The sequence below is a fragment of the Dreissena polymorpha genome, chromosome 9 (assembly GCF_020536995.1).
Source record: "Dreissena polymorpha isolate Duluth1 chromosome 9, UMN_Dpol_1.0, whole genome shotgun sequence".
Taxonomy (NCBI): Eukaryota; Metazoa; Mollusca; class Bivalvia; order Myida; family Dreissenidae; genus Dreissena; species Dreissena polymorpha.
In genome coordinates this window covers 26,915,848-26,936,943 of record NC_068363.1, presented here as the reverse complement: position 1 = coordinate 26,936,943, position 21,096 = coordinate 26,915,848, and the positions used below count along the sequence as shown (strand labels likewise).

Sequence of the window (21,096 nt, the reverse complement as noted above, 5' to 3'; positions counted from 1 at the left end):
ATGAACTTATTTCAAGTAATGTAATATACCAGTCGTGATATTTTAATCAATATAAATTAATAATTGTAAAAAATACGGTATTTTAAAACTTTTCTTTTTTCGTCAATCGCGGTTGACAGTACCTTTTAGTCCTGCAACCCTTGCCGTGAGGTCAGTTTACGAGGGACATATATTTATGTCAATATTTTGGTAACAGTTTATACCATGGAGACTGATATTCCTACGCGGTTTCCCTTTGATCGCGATGTTCAGGCGGAATACTTTCGAGACGCAAACCTTTACATTGAAAACGTGTGCTCCAACAAATATAAACTTCTGATATTCGTTTGCGTGACAAATCTTGCAAATTTACCAACTAATAAATCAGAGGATCCAACAAGGTTTATAAACGATTTACTGCGGCAATTGATGTCAAACGATTAGCCCTAATGTGCAAAATTGTGTTTTTACATCTAACGGATGACGATACGACGTTACAAAACAAGTTCCATAGTTAAGATATACATATGCAATAACAGAACTCATTTAAGAGGTTTCTTGCCGAAGTTTTGAAAGAGTGCGGAACAACGGCGGATGAAAATAACTTGCTTACAAAATGGTAACGTTTGATGCGTCAAAGCAATGTGTAGAATACCTTAAGAGAAGCATAACTTAATTGAATAACAGTTTTGAAATATTCATCGACAACCTACATATTTTTAGCAACAAGTGTATACGATAGGTTTAAATAAAGATCATAATTCTTAAGTGAAGAAGGCACAACTATTCAGAAGAAAAGTAAAAAGTATAATGGTAGATGTAGTTCATTGGTAGGGCTATAATTCGTTTGAATATGGTTTTTAATACAGAATTTAAGGTACTGTATTTTAAAGTGCGTTTTGATTTATCAGAACAATATGTACTGTATTGTGTGTTTATGTGTTTGGGAAACATATCTTATGTTTTAGTAATTTATCTTTTTAAATACATCGCATATGCTTCAAGAAGTGTTATAGTGGACATTCTTGAAACAATAAACAGATGTGTTAACATTTTCTCGAAAAAGGATGTGTTTAAATATGTTTTTCTCCACAAAAATAATTTGATGTGGTTGTTATATGAATTCATGCTTTTATAGTTTATAATGGTTACATGTCAGTTTTAATGTACGTGTGTCATACAGCTAATGCTACTTAGATTCTAATGAAACATGTGTCAGTTTCTTATAACACATTACATTAAAATGTTAAGATGTATGAGTATCTTATATTTAAAAGTTTCCGTTTATAAAATAACACGCTAATGAACTGACGATAAGATGTCCATAAACTTGCTATATATAATACATTTTATTGTCAAATATTCAGCTTAATATAACATAAGTTATTGTGTCAATACTTCTTATGCATGTGTATATTTCAACATTCGTAAATATTGTTTTCTAAACGTTGTTATTTTTTTAAATATGTATTTGTATATATGACGCCATATCATGTTTTAAAACAATATGAACGTTTGTATACTTTGCACTGAAATATTGATGAGGTAAAATCCTTAGATTACAATATCCAAATCAATGAAACAGAATACAAATGTTTGCTGCAATACACTGACACATCTCTAAATGAAACACACGATATTTTACCACAATTCATTTATTACTCAGGGTTAAAAGTACATGTCGACATCATTTTACCTCATAGTTTACACACGTTGTTAATAAATTAAATTGGAGCCAATAAACGTTTGAAAAGCTGGGCTTAATACTGTAAAATTGCTTTAGTACATTTAAAGACTTGTATGTAAGGAATAATTTAAATGAGCCTTATTATTACTGGTCACGGACCACTTAAACAGTGTTACGGGAAATTTAAGTGCAAACAATTGACGCGTAACCTGTGTTCGGTACTGGTTTACATTGCTTGCCAAATACACCAAAGGCTTTCTTATCCGAGATTAATACATTTTTATTGTTATTTTGAAAGGACTATTTACACATCATTCAGAAAAAACACTTTGAAAATTGATAGAAGAATATACAAATAAACGAGGTTTACAAATGATAAAGCTGTGTTTAGTTTGAAAAAAGGCTGGTCGTGTGTTTGTGCCTTGATGCACAATTCTGACCTTTTTTCTCCATATTGCTATGTTGATGTTTGGAAATAAATTAACTGCCACCAAAACGACTATGTTTTTATCAATTATTGAACGCAGTTACAAGATAAATGAATGTTATAAGTTCTGATGGCACGTGCAGAATGAAGCCGTTTATTTATATCATCCAACGATCCGAGTTTATATACACGCATGGTACACAACTTATACATGATAACTATATGATATAATAATGATATAAAACTGTACGTGATATTGCCGACAAATTTAAAATAAAAGTGAACTATCTCCATACTTTTACTAGTGACTGAACATAATAATAGTGAAATGCGCTGCAGCATCACTTTCTTGAGATGATAAAGCAATAGCAAAAACATATGTCAGTATTCAAATCAAACATTGGACTGGATACAAACCGTTAAATGATGGAACAAATGCACATGCTTGTATCCTTTTATTTATTTCTGCATGCAGTGTCGATATGTTTTACGAAAATAATCATTATGTTATTAAACATGTCTAAATTTACACATTTATAACAAGTTCTTCTTAATTTAAAAAAAAAACAAACATTTTTCTATTGAAACATTGTTTAGAAAAAATTTAAATAAATAACCACCCATGCGCAATGTCATAACTGATGTTATGCCTATAGTTTCTCAATTATTTTCACAGTGGTTGCATTGTGCATTACTATTTGGCATTTTCATCGTCTGAGTCTGCTGAGCCATCTGAGTCTGGGGAGACGTCTTCTTCTTCTGCGACGTTTGTGCCGTTATTGGGTATACGAGACCCGTCTGCGGACGACACACAGAACGAATTCACGTCAATATCGGTGATTTGCTGGCAGCTCCTGAGTGGGTCACTGAAAATAATAAAGAGTGTTGTATATAATGTGTTTGTTACATCAACACAATTAATTAATAGCGTGTTTGTCGACGAATTCGAATACATTCGATCACACTTCATTCACAAGTAAATTTGAGCGGAATTCAACGGAATGCAATAGTAAAATGCGGCTTTCAATGATGTTATTGACGTTTGTTCCAATCAAACCCAAGTGTGTTTTACTTTATAAAAATGTCTATTTCGATAAATGAAACTGTATAGCATTGTATTCGAAGACAGTATATAAAGTCAACACTTAGTAGTTAAGAGACAATATCTGAAGCCGTTCAACGCAATTTCAGAAATTTAATACTAATACAGCAACATGTAGCATCAGACTCACGCTTGTTTGAAGACGTTTGGAAAATTAATCTTGTCGAAGTTGTAGTTCTGACACAGCAGGGAGGCCAGGCTGTATTTTTGAATGGCGGCCTGTTGTGCTAAGAAAGCAAAACATTATGTTATATTAGAAGATGTTAAATTCAAAAGCAAATACACTTGATATTACACTAACTCGCAAGCGTTTATTATGTATAACTAAAATTAAATCAGATCTCAACCATGGTTCTCGAAAACAAAGTTTTGAATATCATAAGCATAAGCATAAATTACAGCACGCTGTGATTATATTCGGAGTTTTCACCGTTATTTTTCTAAATAGCAATTATGCACAACAGTGTTTCAATTTGACTTTACAAGCGCTTACACCATTTTTTTCCTTTCGACAATACCTTTTAAAACATTAAATTGAACAGCCTATCATTCTCGTTCATTCGTTAGCTGCTTCAATGTAAGAATTGCACACGGTGTTACCTACTTATGTGCTGACTATGGTCGTCGGAATAAGGTATGTATTATGTTGACATTGCACATGAAGCGATGGAAACCTAGTCTATTTACACGATGGTGAACCAAGATGATCGATGAACATACCTTTGTTAAAGCCAGTCTTCTTGTTCTGATAGAAGAATCTATCTCCGAACTTGAGTCTCCGGAACTGGTCTCCTATAATACACTCCATGGTCGGACCCAAGGTTCCACCAGAGACGGGCTTTTCGCTCAGGGCTCCGGGGAAAAAGTCTATGTCTTGGGGCGAACTGAAGCGATACGTTATCTTGATAGTCATTATGTAATAATTTATTTGAAAAGACCCGTCATAGGACAAAGGCCTCGATTTCCTTGAAACAATCACACATTTTGGGGGCCCTCGACAGAGCGATGATTTGGGGCGAACTAAATTCAGTAACGCGACTGAATAAAATAAAATCAGTATATTAGATTCTAGCCGTATCAGTGAAAGTTTTGGGCCGAAACGAAATCCTAAAATAATTTGAAATAACGCAATGTATATATATATATATGTGATTAAAGGTGACTACCAACGTAGAGCATAGTGTACTATTATCTTGCTGCCATTTACATAACTTGAGTACGAGCGAAATGTTCAGAATAAGTATTAAATCGTATACACAATAGGATTTTTTAATTAACATTGACATGTGATGCTTGGTTTGAATACTTGTAATACATGAACATAGACAGTTTTTTAATTAAAATTCATTTCACAAACATACTTAACAAACAAATACAACACATACAATGAATTTTATATTGTACATATGTTTAACATACTTTTAAACTACTTGCACAAACTGCTCAGTAGCATGTAGATGCCGACTGTTTACGTTTTGACATTGGAGAGGTCATTTGCTTCAGGCTGGTTGGAGGGAGGACCATATAGATTGTCCGCAGAAATTCTTAACTGTAAGAGCTTGGCAAATTATCAAAATTGACAACCGTTTGATGCAAAAAGAACCTGTAACCAGCAGCCTTAAGAAGAGTGATTGTCTCAAGGGTGTGATCAACAAGGCCTCCTACTGAAACAGTACCTGTAACCAGCAGCCTTAAGAAGAGTGATTGTCTCAAAGGTGTGATCAACAAGGCCTCCTACTGAAACAGTACCTGTAACCAGCATCCTTAAGAAGATTGATTGTCTCAAGGGTGTGATCAACACGGCCTCCTACTGAGACAGTACCTGTAACCAGCAGCCTTGAGAAGATTGATTGTCTCAAGGGTGTGACGAACAAGGCCTCTTACTGAGACAGTACCTGTAACCAGCAGCCTTCAGAAGATTGATTGCGTCAAGGGTGTGATCAACAAGACCCCCAACTGAGTCAGTACCTGTAACCAGCAGCCTTAAGAAGATTGATTGTCTCAAGGGTGTGATCAACAAGGCCTCCTACTGAGACAGTACCTGTAACCAGCAGCCTTGAGAAGATTGATTGTCTCAAGGGTGTGACAAACAAGGCCTCTTACTGAGACAGTACCTGTAACCAGCAGCCTTTAGAAGATTGATTGTCTCAAGGGTGTGATCAACAAGGCCTCCTGGTGAGGAGGTTTTCCAGGAACTCACTGACGACAGTCCGCACCATTTCCGGAACTCGTTGTAGGAGGGTAGACCGTGGTCGCGACCCCTCTGGATATTCAGGGATGCCAGATCGAAGGAAGTATCGGCCAACGTGTTGACAAATAGATTGTTGCGGACAGTGTCTTCGATGATTCTAAACATATAGTGTTTTGCGATAAATACTAATACTGACAAAGCATTGTTTCGCATATATAATGCGCAGACAACTTCGCAACCTCAAGTTGCATGTTTGTATAAGCTTAGATTGTTGCTAGCTACATGTGCAATTCAATAACTGGTTCCGATGCAAATTGGTTTACTCAAAAGCATGATATTTGTCCATAAAGCTTATCTTCGTCAGTAGAAAATTAAAAGTAATTGGACTCTATGGTAAACTGTATTTTCGAAATGAATTAAAATAATATAAATCATAAAGGGAGACTCTGATTGATTATATAAATACCGTTTGAGATCGAATGAAAAACTAGAACATGTATAAGTGTACACACAGTTTGTAAACATGCAAGCTGGTGTTATCTTTAAGCAGTACATGATGACTATTGTAAAGCTTTAATTGAAGGAACAATATTGATACGAAATCAAAAGAGACGTTTAACTAAAATACAACCTTCGAAACTCTGCACACAGAAACATAACTATACAAGACAGAACTTAAACGAATAAATACATTTACAAATGTGTAGATGTGTATTGTTCACGGAATAATGTTATGTATGTGGAAACGGTGCATAACCGTTCAAATATACAACACATACAAGAGATAAAGCTTTCCGTGCATCATAGGATAGGGTTTTCTAATTTTGTATGAAATATTTTCTTCAAATTGAAATAACACACAGGTTTAGTCGGTGTTTTTGTTAAACGACATAACGATATTCAATGACAACATTAAGTAAGACTAAAGTGAAACGTTCATACTGGCTGGTGGGAAAGTTACATTTTAAGTTTTAAACGATTAAAAACACAATAGTAAGAGCCCTATGCTTGTTTTATTTGTGGACTTCCAGTACCTGTCAGTGTTCTGTGATTTGAGGGCAGACAGCGCGTAGGACAGCCCCTTCATCCCTGATTGACCTCCGTTCACAGACTGTATGTAGGTCATGTTGGGATCACCGAAGGTCAGGTTGAGAAGTGTCTCGCGGAACGGCTTGAAGTTCTTCGTGAACACCGACATAAACGTAGGAATCCAAGTGTGGCCCATACTGTCAGATTGTATAGAAAAATATGCTATGAATATGTATAACCTTTACGAATACGTATTAATGTATGTTACTTAAAATCATATAGAGTAAACACTAAAATGAATTGTTTCTGAATATGCATAAATAATCACATGTCAATAACATTTTGTATGTGAAATACTAAATATATTTAAGTGTAATAAAACATGTAGTTAAAATAATATTCTGTACAATACAAATTCTTTTTAAAGTATTGCAATAAGTTCCACAAACATGAATATGTAGTATTATTATATGATATATTTAAACATACCGGAACGCTATTCCAAAAACGTTGGCAGCTGTAGGATCAAGCTTCGAATTGTATTTGTATCTGTTTGAACTGGCAAGTTTATTTTTCGTCATCGCTGACGGTGAAAGGAAAGCAGGGAGAAATTCATCGTAAACAATCTTCTGCATGATTCCGATCAGGAGTTTTCTCGTCTGCTGGAATGCTTCCTCGTCATCCGGAAAATATTGCCTTATTCCATTCGCCAGACGATTGTGTTCGAGTACAAACACATTGTGGTATGAAATAAGAGACGGAATTTCGTTGACTCGTACGTCACCTAAAACCAAGGCCATCTAAATATGAATATGACACATGCTATCATATTTCAATAATTCATTGCATGATTTATATATATCTAATATTTAGAATGCGTTTCCGGTGCTAATACAATATCCACTCGATATAAAGAATTCTTCAATTATCAAATCGAAATATAAATTTCGAATGTCGAAGAACCGGAATTAACGCTTGAACTTATAATATTACGCTACTAAAAAGTTCTCTGTTTCGAGTTATTTAATCGGCATTTCACGATAACGCAATTATTGAAGAAGTCACTAAACTGACACTTTTCTTAAGTTTAAGATTGTCATTTATCAAAAAAAAATCAGCGTGATTTCGAGTAAGTTGTGCCCAATGATTGCTGTGTTCATGTGCTTATTTCTTCAACGAATAGATTAACGATAAAATGTAATTATTTTAAAAACTAGTGATTCTCACCAGCAATACTGCAACGTATACCATTAGCCGCGTCTGAACGGCACACGTTATCAGGACCGTCAGGAAGGCGGGGTCCATCTGCACCCTGTGAGACCTTCATAAACGCTATAAATAGAATTACATTGCATGCAAGCTATTAATAAAATAAAACGTTTTATTTGCGACAAGATGAGTTTGCTTTACACATAGGTATACCTTTTTTAACTCAATGGCAATATATGTGCATGTTGTCTGTTTATGTTTTAGAAATTTAATACGAAGTTCCGTATTCAATTACACTCATGCATAGATCATAACATTGCATTAAATTAAAGACATGTTGTTATTACATTTATACTTTCTTTAGCACTATAATTTTAAAATAATGTATACCCTTAATAAACAACTGAGCGCATGTGACATAACCAGGTCTCAAATTTGTGCTCTTACACCTGGAAATAAGTTATATTTGTATGATAGCATACGTACGTGTAGTTCCCTCTCGCAATAACGCCAGACGCGCTTCCGACGAACCGTAGACGTTTGAAGCGTCGACGAATGACGTTAGATCATTTGTCTGCTGACGTTGCAATATTCCACCGGCTAAAAACATAAATCCAAAGGATATTACGAGGGAACTGCAACACAATGTTTACGATTACTTTTAACAAAATTGGTAAAATCGAACATTCGAAAATGGACTTTGCAGTGCAAAATTGAAAATGATTTAATATATGTGTAATTTATTTAAAACAGACTTATTTTACAATGTGTAGGTTTTGATTAGAGAAGCTAAGCTACGAAACTTTTAATGATACAATCTATCAGTTGTAAAACCCATTCACAATGTATTAAGACGATGTCCATTTTGCGATTTCATGGCATTACAAGGCTTGATGAAACATTAAACTATGTTTTACAAAACACATGGATAAACAAATTCCGAAAAAGACGAAAAACACAACAATTCCAAAACGGTACACACCTAAATTATTATAACAGAGTATTAAGAAATAAGGAAAAAAGGTAACACTTGAAATAATTACCTTGTAGCAAGTAGATTTAACTTGAGATTGTGATTATTACGATAAAATTAAGATGTCTTTTCAAGTATGTTTTATCATTCTTTTGAACACAAAAAATAGTGTCTGTATTTTTTCTGATTTCGCATAACATTATTAAACTTTTTTTAAATATTCAACTGTTTTCCTTACCGAGATCCACCTTAACTTATTTTCAACGACATCAAACAAAACATTGACCGGACATTCAACGCGATTGAACGCTAGACATGAGCACGTTTTACATCAGTTATTGACCTAATTTCCTTTAACGTTGGTAGAGAAAATATATTCAGTTAGAGGTGTGATATTACTGATTAAAATGCACGATGGCTCGATAACTTTTCGGCTAACAATTAGCATAAGGCATATGAAACATTATTAGCCTAATACGTAAAGCGTACTGTATAAATCTAATGACTTGCAAAGATCCCCGCTGACCTTGGGAAGCGTACTGTACAAACCTTATGACTTGCAAAGGATACCAGCTAACAACGGGAAGCCGTCTGTACAAACCTGATGACTTGCAGAGGACCCAAGCTGACCTCGGGAAGCGTACTGTACAAACCTGATGACTTGCAGAGGACTCAAGCTGACTTCGGGAAGCGTACTCTACAAACCTGATGACTTGCAAATGATCCAAGCTGAAATTGAGAAGCGTACTGTACGAACCTGATGACTTGCAAATGATCCGAGCTGACCTCGGAAAGCGTTCTGTACACACCTGATGACTTGCCAATGATCCCAGCCGAACTCGGGAAGCGTACTGTACAAACCTGATGACTTGAAAAGGAGCCCAGCTGACCTCGGGAAGCGAACTGTACACACCTGTTGACTTGCAAATGATCCCAGCTGACCTCAGGAAGGGCACTGTACACACCTGATGACTTGCAAATGATCCCAGCTTACCTCGGGAAGCGTACTGTACACACCTGATGACTTGCAGAGGATCCCAGCTGACCTCGAGAAGCGTACTGTACAAACATGATGACTTGCAAAGGATTTCAGCTGACCAAGGGAAGCGTACTGTACAAACCTGATGACTTGCAAAGGATCTCAGCTGACCAAGGGAAGCGTACTGTACAAACCTGATGACTTGCAAAGGATCATAGCTGACCTCGGGAGGCGTACTGTCCAAACCTGATGACTTGCGAAGGTCCCCAGCTGACCTCGGAAAGCGGACTTTACAAACCTGATGACTTGCAAAGGATCCCAGCTGACCTCGGGACCTCCATGCAGTATCCGGCCTTGAACCGTGGCACAAAAGGATCATCTTCAGCGAAGTTGATGTTGAAACAATTGTCTTGACTAAAGGTGGTTTAAACGGAGACATGTATGGTTTTATACGTAAAAAGGAAAAACGTCATTTAATTATACCAGCATTGTTATCAGATATTATCGTTAATAAACAATACACGTTTAAACTATTGTATTGGTGCTTATATAATTCTGTAAATTAAAGGTTTATTTCGGCGCTAACAACTCTTTGATAATTGTCTGTATCTAAATGAAAGAATATTAAAACACACACATAACGCGAGAGAGTCAAACGGTTTATACATTCTAAGAATACAATATCATACTTAGATTCCAAAGTTATCTTGTGGTTATTTTAAAGAAACGTTATTTCCAGAACTTGCAATTTGTATGTATATGCTAACATTAAAATATTGTTACCGAAGTGGGAAAAAAACTATCGAATTCGAGAAAATGTAATGAAGCAGTATGGAGTAAAAATAATAAAACCTATTATCCTTCTAGTCAAGAATACATGATATATTAGTTACGTTCATTTATAGTGATTTTTATTACAGTGCATATACTCACTCGTCATTTTCGGCACAGCAATCGTCGACAGCTAAATAGAAAATTAAAAAAACAAGATTATGTTTTATTAAACCCCCCCCCCAATAAATCGGATGTTACATAACCATAAATGAAAATACTAACACAAAACAGAGAGCGTCGAGTTTAAAACACTTACCCTTGCTCAGTGGGGTTAATATTATGTCGTGGTCGACGAACTGACCAAACTGGAATGCCTGCAAGGTAAGTTTTGGCGACTTCAGCTGCTGCGGACCCCTATGGACTGCGTTGCTGACCGTTCGTGCGAACGGCAGAGGTTTTCCATCAATACCACTTGAACGAGGGAGGTTCAGACCGTCATCTGATTGTCGCGGAATAAATAACACAATTAAAACAAATTGACAAGTTAATGTATTAATATGATTTAATGTTTTTAAAATAGATTAAATGATGGCTAAACTATAGCTCAATGCCAAATCAGAAAAATATCCATATAGTGATTGTTATAGTGTTATTGTGATTGTGAAGGAAAACGAAAAATTATGAAATTATTTGCAACAAATGTTCGTTATTTAAAATAGTGATTGTTTTGTCCGTTTTTGCAGCTTTTTGAAATACACTTGTTTAACATACCGTTTAACATCTTATAATGAACCCATATCAATCCGTTTGAGATCAATACATAATTAAAACGCAATCATAGGTGCATATTTTGTATAATCTATATTTTAATCTAAACTGATCTCCCATATGCTCGTTACGTCTACAATCATTAAGTTAGTGCCAACTTAAAAACCCTTTCCGTTTCAACATACCATATGCTGCCGGAAGTAGACGACGCTCGGCTGCCCCTGACATTCCCCACGTGGGGTTCTTCAGATTGTTGCACGTTCCATTAATAGACCGAAACGTTTCACGAGGATTGCATCGGACCGGCGATTTCGGACATAAAGGAAGATTTTTCAGAAGACGCTGGAATTCCGCCACCACGGTGTCATTTTCAATCTCAGCCACACTACTTCCTCTGTTAAAGTCAAATGTAAAAAAGCATTCCGTAAACATGTTCATTAAAATTACTAGTTAATATTTTGTTACACTTGTTATACTTTCAAATAGTCAAAAAATCAAGCAATACAACACAATGTGTAGAAAACTTTCACTGCATATTATATCTCGCTTATTATTACACGTTTAAGTTAATGTCATGGTCATTGGTTTTTCCCTTTGCTGGGTTTAAACGTCTGAGTTAATTGAGATCACCGTCTGTTTGCAAAACTGTGACGGTTGAACAAACATGTAGACTGTGTTTATTAAAGGTGACCTGAAACACCTATTAAACATGATATTAATGCCTTTTCACAAAGCAGTTGCCTAAACGTATTGTGTAAAAGAGTCATTGGTAAACACACAAAAGTATCATTGTTTGCCCAGGGTGTACAATTTACGAAACCAACTTCACAGTATTTGTCATTTGGTTGGAGTATTAGGCAGGGCAAACCAAATATAAACATTAGCTTAAATGTTTTGAACAACTGCCGTCGTTTACATTTGTAAAGACACAAAGTATTGTGCAACCAGAATTTTGCAAAAAAAAAGTAACATACAAGAGTCATCGGCGCATGGTGAAAATGTAGCCTTGCACTCAATGCTCTATCAGCGCAATACTATTTGCGACTTGATCTGCGCCGAAAAGCGATGCGGAAACCATGAACGCATAACACGAGTACGCAAAATAGTTGGCTTCTTGAACAAAGCCGATAAAAATAGAAGAAAACTTTGAGCATTAAAATGTGAAAAAGCATTGATAATATTTCCTAATTGAAAGATGATGTGCTGACATACTTTGTTTTCCGATGTAGGTTATTGAAATACTAGCGCGTCTCACTATATTGATGTGTTGCTATTTTACATGCGTGGTTATGTGACATTTGAACATAATATTGCAACAAAGGGTAATAACATATGTGATATTCTTCACTAAATAATATGAGTTATCCTCTTAGCCGTCTTAACAGTACGTTTAGACACTCTCTGAAATGACTTTCATCATACCAATAATATAAGTCTATTTTAACCAGTTATTTAAAAACAAGTTACATATTATGTGCACTCATGACGTGTCGATTCCTTCAAGAAGTCAATACAACGTACTCTTTACGCATTTTGCGCACAGAGGCCATCATGGTTGACAAGTCCCTGTCAGCGGCAGCATCAGCAGCGGTGGGTTGACCTCGTTGGTGGATCTTCCGTAAAGGGCAACCAAATCCTTTAGCGGGACCAGCTGACAAAACAAATACAATTTCTTAGTGGTGGCAGTCTAGATAACTAAGGTAAGTATGCATAACCATACATCATCAAGAATGAAATCAATTATATATGTTGTTAAATTGTGTGTGTCCCCTTTAATCTAGCGACACTGACAATTTATGCAGCATGCAATCTTAAACGATTGAGTCATTATATACTTAAATGTATAATTTCCTTAATAATTTTAAGTCTGAAAACCTTATAATTCACATATTTTATTTGTAAATAACATCTTTAAGTTTGTGCGTACGAAAAATCCTTACGGGATGCTACTTTATTGGGACTATTAACCGTGTGCAAGGCGTTTAAAATTGTCCAATCAATACTAAAGTAAGATTCTATATATACGTTATGGTTCTCATTTAAAATAATTTTGATTAAGTTGTCACTTCGATCATGTGCGAGGGGTAAAGGTCTTGGCCTCGATAGGCGGGCGCCATCTTGTGAACATGTTGATGAATTGTAAAATAGAAGCCAGCCCGCAAATAAACATGTCAGTGTATCATTTAATAAACATTAATCTAGTATTTAGTTTTAACAATTTATAAATTGAAACATCAAACTAAGTGCTGTGAATTAAACTTTTTGCGATGCATTGTGATTTTAGCAAACCGACAGTTAATTTTAACAGTTAAATGTTATGAAATGAAAAAGAGAACACGCTATTCATATAACATGTATAATATACGCCAACTTTTTTCTAGTATTGAAAGACTTTTGAGAATTAACATGTCTCAAAATATATAATACATTTATAAAGTAAACAGTGCTTTTAAAAGACAAAAACATTGAATAACACTGAATTATGTATTCAACATTAACATGCGATAGATTTTACTAAACAACATTATAAAATATAATTTACAAATAAAATTACCCCATTTTTCTTTAGCACATCCTTTAACAGCGTCCTTTACTTTAGATACAGTGTCGGTTCGAACCCTCGGGACATTCACCACACACATCAGCAAACATAGGGCTGCATAGAGTGCCTTTGAGAAAAAATGTGATAGTTGTTTGTATTTTATTTAAGCATGTTTAACAACATGACTGACACAAAGAAACCTAATTTAAGTAAGGATATCACAATACACATATCCTGCAATATAGTTTTATTAAAACGGCACTCTAGATTAAGTAATGGGCATTGCAGTTGATTATTTGTATAAGTACAATTAATACAAATATTAAAATAAACAAGAGCTGCTAGAAGACAGCGCGCTCGATTTTCGAGTGCTTGACAGTATAACGTAAACTATTATGGGAAAATTGTTCATATTCAATAAGGTCAAGGTAACATAGTCATATTCTAACTGGATGAGGACCATAATTGAAACATAATGATCGCTAATGTTTTAAAGAAGTGGGACATTATAGACGATTCTGAGTTCAGGTATATTTTCCACAATCTCTGGAATATTTGTAAAGACATTAAAAAACTTATAAGATTATATTTCAAGTTTGATAGCATTAGATCTGGTTGATGGTTGGACGGTCTTTCAATAATAAAATAATAACAATATGTGTTTTTTTACCATGTTTAAAAAAATAGTATTTGTGTGTGTGTATGGGGTTTGGAGAGGGGAAATAATGTAGGGGGTGGCTATTTATCAGATGATATTTCAAAAATAAGAAAAAAACAAGAGATGTTTTCGTGAAACACAATGCCCCCCTACTACGCCGCTTTGAAGCCATATAGTTGAGTTTTGATCTTGAAAGATGACCTTGACTTTTCACTCAAAATGTGCTGCTTCATGAGATATGCATGCATGCCAAATATGGAGTTGCTATCTTCGATATTGCAAAATTTGACCTTTGACGTTGACTTTTGACCTTGAGGGATGACCTTTACCTTTCACCTGTCAAAAAGTGCAGCTCCATGAGATACGATCGCATGCCAAATAACGAGTTGCTATCTTAAATATTGCAACATTTGACCTTTGACCTTGACCTTTGACATTGAAGGATAACCTTGACCTTTCACCACTCAAAATGTGCAGCTCCATGAGATACACATGCATGCCAAATATCAAATTGCTATCTTCAATATTGCAAAATTGACCTTTGACCTTGACGGGTGACCTTGACTTTTATCTTTTACCACTCAAAATGTGCAGCTCCATGAGATACGCATGTTTGCCAAATATCGAGTTGCTATCTTCAATATTGCAAAATTAGACCTGTGACCTTGACATTTGACCTTGAATGATGACCTTGACCTGTCATCATTCAAAATGTTCAGCTCCATGAGATATGCATGAATGCCAAATATCAAGTTGCTATCTTCAATATTGCAAAATTTGACCTTTGACCTTGAAGGATGACCTTGACCATTTACCACTCAAAATGTGCAGCTCCATGAGATACATTTGCATGCCAAATATCAAGTTGCTATCTTCAATATTGAAAAAGTTATTACCAATGTTGAAGTTTCCGGACGGACGCAAAGACTGACGGACATTTCAACTGCTAAAAAAAAAATTTGTTTGGGGGGGATTCTGGGGTGGGGTTTGGGGGATGGTTTGGGTGGTGTCCATTGTGGTTTGTCAGGTAACTGTTGTTTTGTCAAAGTATGAATCAAATCTGATCCTAAATAAAGAAGTTATGGCAATTTAAGCAAAATGTACTTATTTGACCTTGAGATTCAAGGTCATTCAAATGTCAAGGTAAAATTAAACTGCCAGGTACAGTATCCTCATAATAGTAAGAAAGTATATGAAGTTTGAAAGCAATAGCCTTGATACTTTAGAAGTAAACAAAATATTCAAAGTTTCTTAGTGAAAAAAGGGCCATAATTCCGTCAAAATGCCAACCAGAGTTATGCAACTTGTCCGGTACAGTCCCCTTATAATAGTTAGCGAGTGTTCCAAGTCTGAAAGCAATAGCTATGATACTATAGCAGTTTAATGAACAAAAACACAAATTTTAACCAAATTTTCAATTTTCTAAGTATAAAAGGGACCACAATTCTGTCAAAATGCCAGTCAGAGTTAAATAACTTTGCCTGCCTGCACAGTCCCCTTATTATAGTAAGTAATTGTTGCAAGTATGAAAGTAATAACTTTGATACTTTAGGAATAAAATGTACCTAAACACAAAATTTTCAATTTTCTAAGTATAAAAAGGGAATAACTCTAAAAATAATGCTAACAGAGTTATGCAACTTGACAAACACAATTGTCTTTTTTCCATAAAGAAGTATTACAAGTTTGAGTAAATTATCTTTGATAGTGTTAAACATATTTGACTTAATACACAACTTTCACCAACGCCGACGCCGGGGCGAGTAGTATAGCTCTCATTTTTCTTCGAAAAGTCGAGCTAAAAATGAGATACCATAACTAAAAATAATAGCATCTGGAATTCAATATTGAGTTAAGTGACACTGTGATTAAATATTTAGAAATAAGTTGCAACTCTTAATATGAACTAAGTATTTTCTTATTTGTATTAATATATTTTTCATGTTTTTTAATCATACTTATTACGTTTTCAAAAAAAACGGGATGATGTATTCTGACTGTAACAGGATTCACGAATCACTAAATATTTATATTAATTATACGTATAACTAGCGAGTGAACCATTTTGCTACCACGTTTGTTATTTATTTAAAGCGGATTTCAAAAGTACTTAATTTCAACGTCCATCACTTTTGATGTCATAAGTTTTCATAAAATCCTTTTCGTCGCAATTAATATCAAACATTAAATGAATCAGACAAAATAGAAGTGGAGATTCTTTTCGGTATTTGCTGAATCGATACATCAAGGAATGAATTACCTTAATGATATATCATATATTGTTATGCTCTTATGTTGCCATAAAATGAAATTATACGCTATAAAATGTCATTTTATTGACTGCAATATCATAAAATATGGCAGTTTTATGGCTCTATTGTATTTTTTTGTATCATTTAAAAAAACTTACTTTTTTAAATTTGTGAACTCAAGTCATGTGTTAATGGTTATATTAATACAAATAATGATATTAAATATGTATTGTATATATATTATATTCAAGTTAGTACTTATTTATCATGAGTTGTAACACAGATAGTGACTTAAAGCATGTATACCTTATATTAAACCATACACTTCCATTATTCAACTCCGCTGTTTGCGTAAAAAGTTGCCGTTATTATAGTTGTATAAGACTATATATAAATCACTTACACATTGCAATGCATACTTCTGTTCATTTCCGCACTTATATACATTAGTTGTTAACTGAATTTTGTGCATGCATGTTTATAAACAAGGCTCCAAATATTATTTAGAGATCTCCAATTAAAGGCACTTAAAAAGTATATCATGTAAATCTTGCTTAAATCTGTTTTAGTGTAGGTTTTTAAATTCTCTGTTAAGCGCACTTTAAATAGTGTTGCAGTTTTTTTAAAAGGGTTTTTGCAGTTTCAATCGCAATATTATACTATTTAAACTTCATTCTGTTTGCAGTAAATCATAACAACCTAGTAACGGACATACATCAAACAGTCTGTACAAAAATGGGGACAAAACTCCATACTATTCCTATATGTAGTACGCAACTTTACAAACCCCCGATTTTATCATAATGAGTGCGACAGAACGAGGTCCTCGGGGGAAAGACAACTACGCATAATACATAACTATAACCATGCAACTTAATTATAAGTGATTGGGATAACGCTATTTGTTTATTATTGTTTTTTACCTGGAAGTATCATATAATATCAATATATTAATCGATCTATATGTGTCGTAAGTTCTTTTTCGTGATTTTACTTATATCAGGAGTTCATTTCATATATGGCACATACATTATGTTGTTTATAATTGATACGTTGTAACAGTCCGTTTCGTGACTCCATGCTATTAAGAATGGGTATACACCAGTTTAATAAAATTGGTGAGAACACAACGGACACAACCAAACAACCAACGTCCAAAACCGTGAATGGGAGCATTGCAATAACTATAATCAAGTGACATTTTGCAGGCAAATAAACTATGTGTAAATGAATATACTGGTAATAACATATGATCATAAAAAATATTTGTTAAGATGCTAAGTTCTAGAATAGACATCGCTAGTACGTCTTATTTTACCTGATAAAGTGCAAAGCCATGTAATTGAAATCATCAACTGTTACAATAATCAAGCTACATGTATATACAAAACATGTATCCATCACATCCATGTTAAACATTAACACTGAAACGGTTAACTCTTACGTTGACAGCGGGTCTATTTAACTTTTTGAGCATCTATTCTCGAGCTATATCTTACACGATTGAATATACAATTGAGCCGACAAGTATTCACTAATCCATTGACAGTGTACCCAGCCTTGGTAACCGCTTTGGGTTAACATTATGCTGTACACGCTTCATTTAAATGTTTATACTCAGGTGCAGAATCAACGGGGCTTTCAGGGGTTTACACACGGGCTGGACAGAATGTAATCACACCGTTAAGAACTTTATTTTTGCAAATATCTCAAGTTATCGAAATAAAATTTGCAAAAATCTTCAGTGCATTAAAGACAGTTTTTCTTGCAATATGTGCCGATATCTTAAGGTATAAGAAAAAATCCTTGAATACGTCTAAAATCGGTGACAAAATTTCACGTTGCGTGAAACATAACCGTTTTAACTGAATGCAGTAAAAATTGAATTTTTGAACCAGAACACATGCTTAAATTTAATTTAGTAATTCTGAATTATTTCACAATGTCATAAGCAGCAAAAAATCTGTTTTTATTCATTGGTTAAAATGGAAATTCTTAAGATAACTTGTTTAAAAAAGTTATTTGAAATAAAACACCACTTCCCGTCGTGTATAAATCAAATTAAGTTAAAAGGTGGAACCCCAAAAAGTCACGTGATCCTGCACCCATTACTACATTATCCGCCTACACGACTATTATAACTGCTATACGGCTAATAAGTTCGTGCTTTAAAGGGACCTTTTCACGTTTTGGTAAATTGACAGAATTGAACCAAAATGTTTCAGATTTGCTCATTTTTGTTGGTGTTATGATGTTTGTGAGGAAACACTAATATTTAACCTTTTTGTATGCTCTAAATTATCCATTATAGGAATCTTTTGACGATTTATAAACCATAAATTATTGGCGTCGCACTGAAGTGCGGCGACTCGTATGTAATACTTTTTTTTTCGCTTATGGGAGGAGAAGTTATTTTACGGATCAATGTATATATTTTTGTTGTCAGAATATCTTGCATAGTGGTGATTTTTTGTGTAAATTAGTGTAAATAACTACTGCATTTGTGCCTATTACATTTACTTCAACATTTATTGCCAATAATGCACAGCTAATTCTTTGAATTAATAACTGATCACATGGACTGGGCAATAATAAAAGATCACAGGGACTGGGCAAATACGCTAACCGGTGAAACTTTCTGGTTTTGTTTAAAAACAAAACATAATCAAAATATATTTATTTTGTGGTTTTTCTAACAATAGCGCAGACTTTTGCTGTTCGAGTTTTGGTTAACGCGTTTTTGCTTCAATTTTACAAGACGACAGCGATTACACGGTTTATTGCTTTATTGATAATCGTTACACTATCGTCACTTATTAATATCTTAGTTAGAAGGTGATTTTTCAAGCGGTTCCGTAGTGTAGTGGTTACACGCTCGCTTCACATGTGAGGCCCAAGGTTCGAGCCCCAGTGAATCAAATTATTTTATTTGTGTTCTATGTGTCCTTTTTGTTTTGATGAAGACATTTTAGTTTAAATAAATATGCTGTTTTATTGTAACAATGTTTTGTTTATATAATGGCCATGAAATATATGTATGAGAGGGTGGGAAGGATGGGGGGTTCGTAAACACATTAAAACTTTAACAGTGTTTTCATATCTATGAGTACTCAACACCTATCGTAAATGAGCAACGTAAGAATAAGTTCAGAATCATCTCCCCTTGAAGTTGAGAAAAATATGAAATTAAGCTTACAAGATGAAGCAGATATTTTAAAACCTCCACAGTTCTGTTCCATTAATGAAAACTGCACACGGATGCCAGTAAAAAAAGGAAAACCAATGTAAATAAAATGAACTATGAAATATTTGGGAGTTACAACAAAAAATCATAGATAATGGTTATTTGGGGGTTATAACACAACATCATAGATAATGGTTATTTGGGAGTTATAACACAAAATCATAGATAATGGTTCTACCAGTATCTTTTTCTATTTTGTTTAAAATAATCGACAAATATATTAATATTTACAGTAGAAAAAAAATCGTTCCATGTAACTTCAGTGAGTGCCTTTTACACTGAAATTCCCGACGCCCTTTGATGCTTTACATCAATACTTATCTTGTAAAGCGCTGTAACGCAAAACGATTGAATGATATTGGTAGTTCTGTTGATGTCGTTATATTTGTTGGTACAACGAGGATTGCGTGTATAGAGTACAAATTACTTCAAACACTAAATGTGCGCCGATGGCCGAGTGGTCTACGCGTTAGACTTTTACTGCAGGGGTCAGTGGTTCGAGCTTAATTGAGGGTTACCTTCTTTATTTTATTTTTGTTTACTGGAGCGTTTGAGTTCCAATGTTTAAATTTATCAATATAAAGCGTTTAATTACATATTTTCCAAAATATGTGAAACGGTCTCTTTTATGATTCAAATGCTGCTATCCCTTTAACCCTTTAATTTTACTTCGCCACCACTAAAACTTACAATTCACCTCAATTATATACCGGAACTTCACATATAGGCATAACTTATTTACAACCTGTGTTCGCCCATTGTTTTGTTTTATTGTTGGTGTGAATTTTTGTAAAATGAGTCTGTTATGCAAAATCTATACGTATACAATTAAAATAGAACACCTTATTTGGCTAAAGTGAGTGACTATGCGAGAACATTTGCTTATGGGTAAATAAATTATCCAAAACTATTGTCATATATCTATACAGATCTTAGGTACATATCTATCTCTGAAAACAATCGCTTTCGGATTAAAATAATCTGAGACACCATTTTCAAGCAGATAAGCTGTGCAAGTTACATCACAATTTCATCATGCCACAATCTAAGCTCTTGTATTTCGTCAGATTTCAGGCAAGAAATCTGTTCCGGATGCGAACCGGATCCTATCGATTTAGAGACTTAACTATCGCTTAAACATGCACTTAAAACAGTATTTCACTAATTTAATTTTTAATAAAAACTGTTTGTTTTTGTTTTTTATTCAAACACATACATGTTGACATTTCAGTTGTATACACAACTATTAATTATAGTAAAATGATCAACTACTTCATTAGTT

At 34.3% G+C, this 21,096-nt stretch overlaps 2 protein-coding genes across 2 annotated transcripts in view; both read right to left on the bottom strand.

The window, feature by feature from the left end:
• LOC127845366 (myeloperoxidase-like) overlaps positions 1 to 21,096 on the bottom strand; it is a 128,534-nt gene that overhangs the window by 52,537 nt on the left and 54,901 nt on the right. The window lies entirely within an intron of this gene.
• Positions 2,517 to 18,203, bottom strand: LOC127845367 (myeloperoxidase-like). The gene is made up of 15 exons (XM_052376245.1): positions 18,015 to 18,203; positions 13,673 to 13,787; positions 12,640 to 12,769; positions 11,304 to 11,512; positions 10,667 to 10,849; positions 10,510 to 10,540; positions 9,875 to 9,990; positions 8,111 to 8,224; positions 7,643 to 7,747; positions 6,905 to 7,199; positions 6,421 to 6,612; positions 5,310 to 5,543; positions 3,916 to 4,079; positions 3,326 to 3,422; positions 2,517 to 2,959 (listed from the first exon to the last, which is right to left on the bottom strand). Exons 1-15 carry the CDS (start codon positions 18,045 to 18,047, stop codon positions 2,788 to 2,790), a joined length of 2,190 nt encoding a protein of 729 aa, XP_052232205.1. The 5' UTR covers positions 18,048 to 18,203; the 3' UTR covers positions 2,517 to 2,787.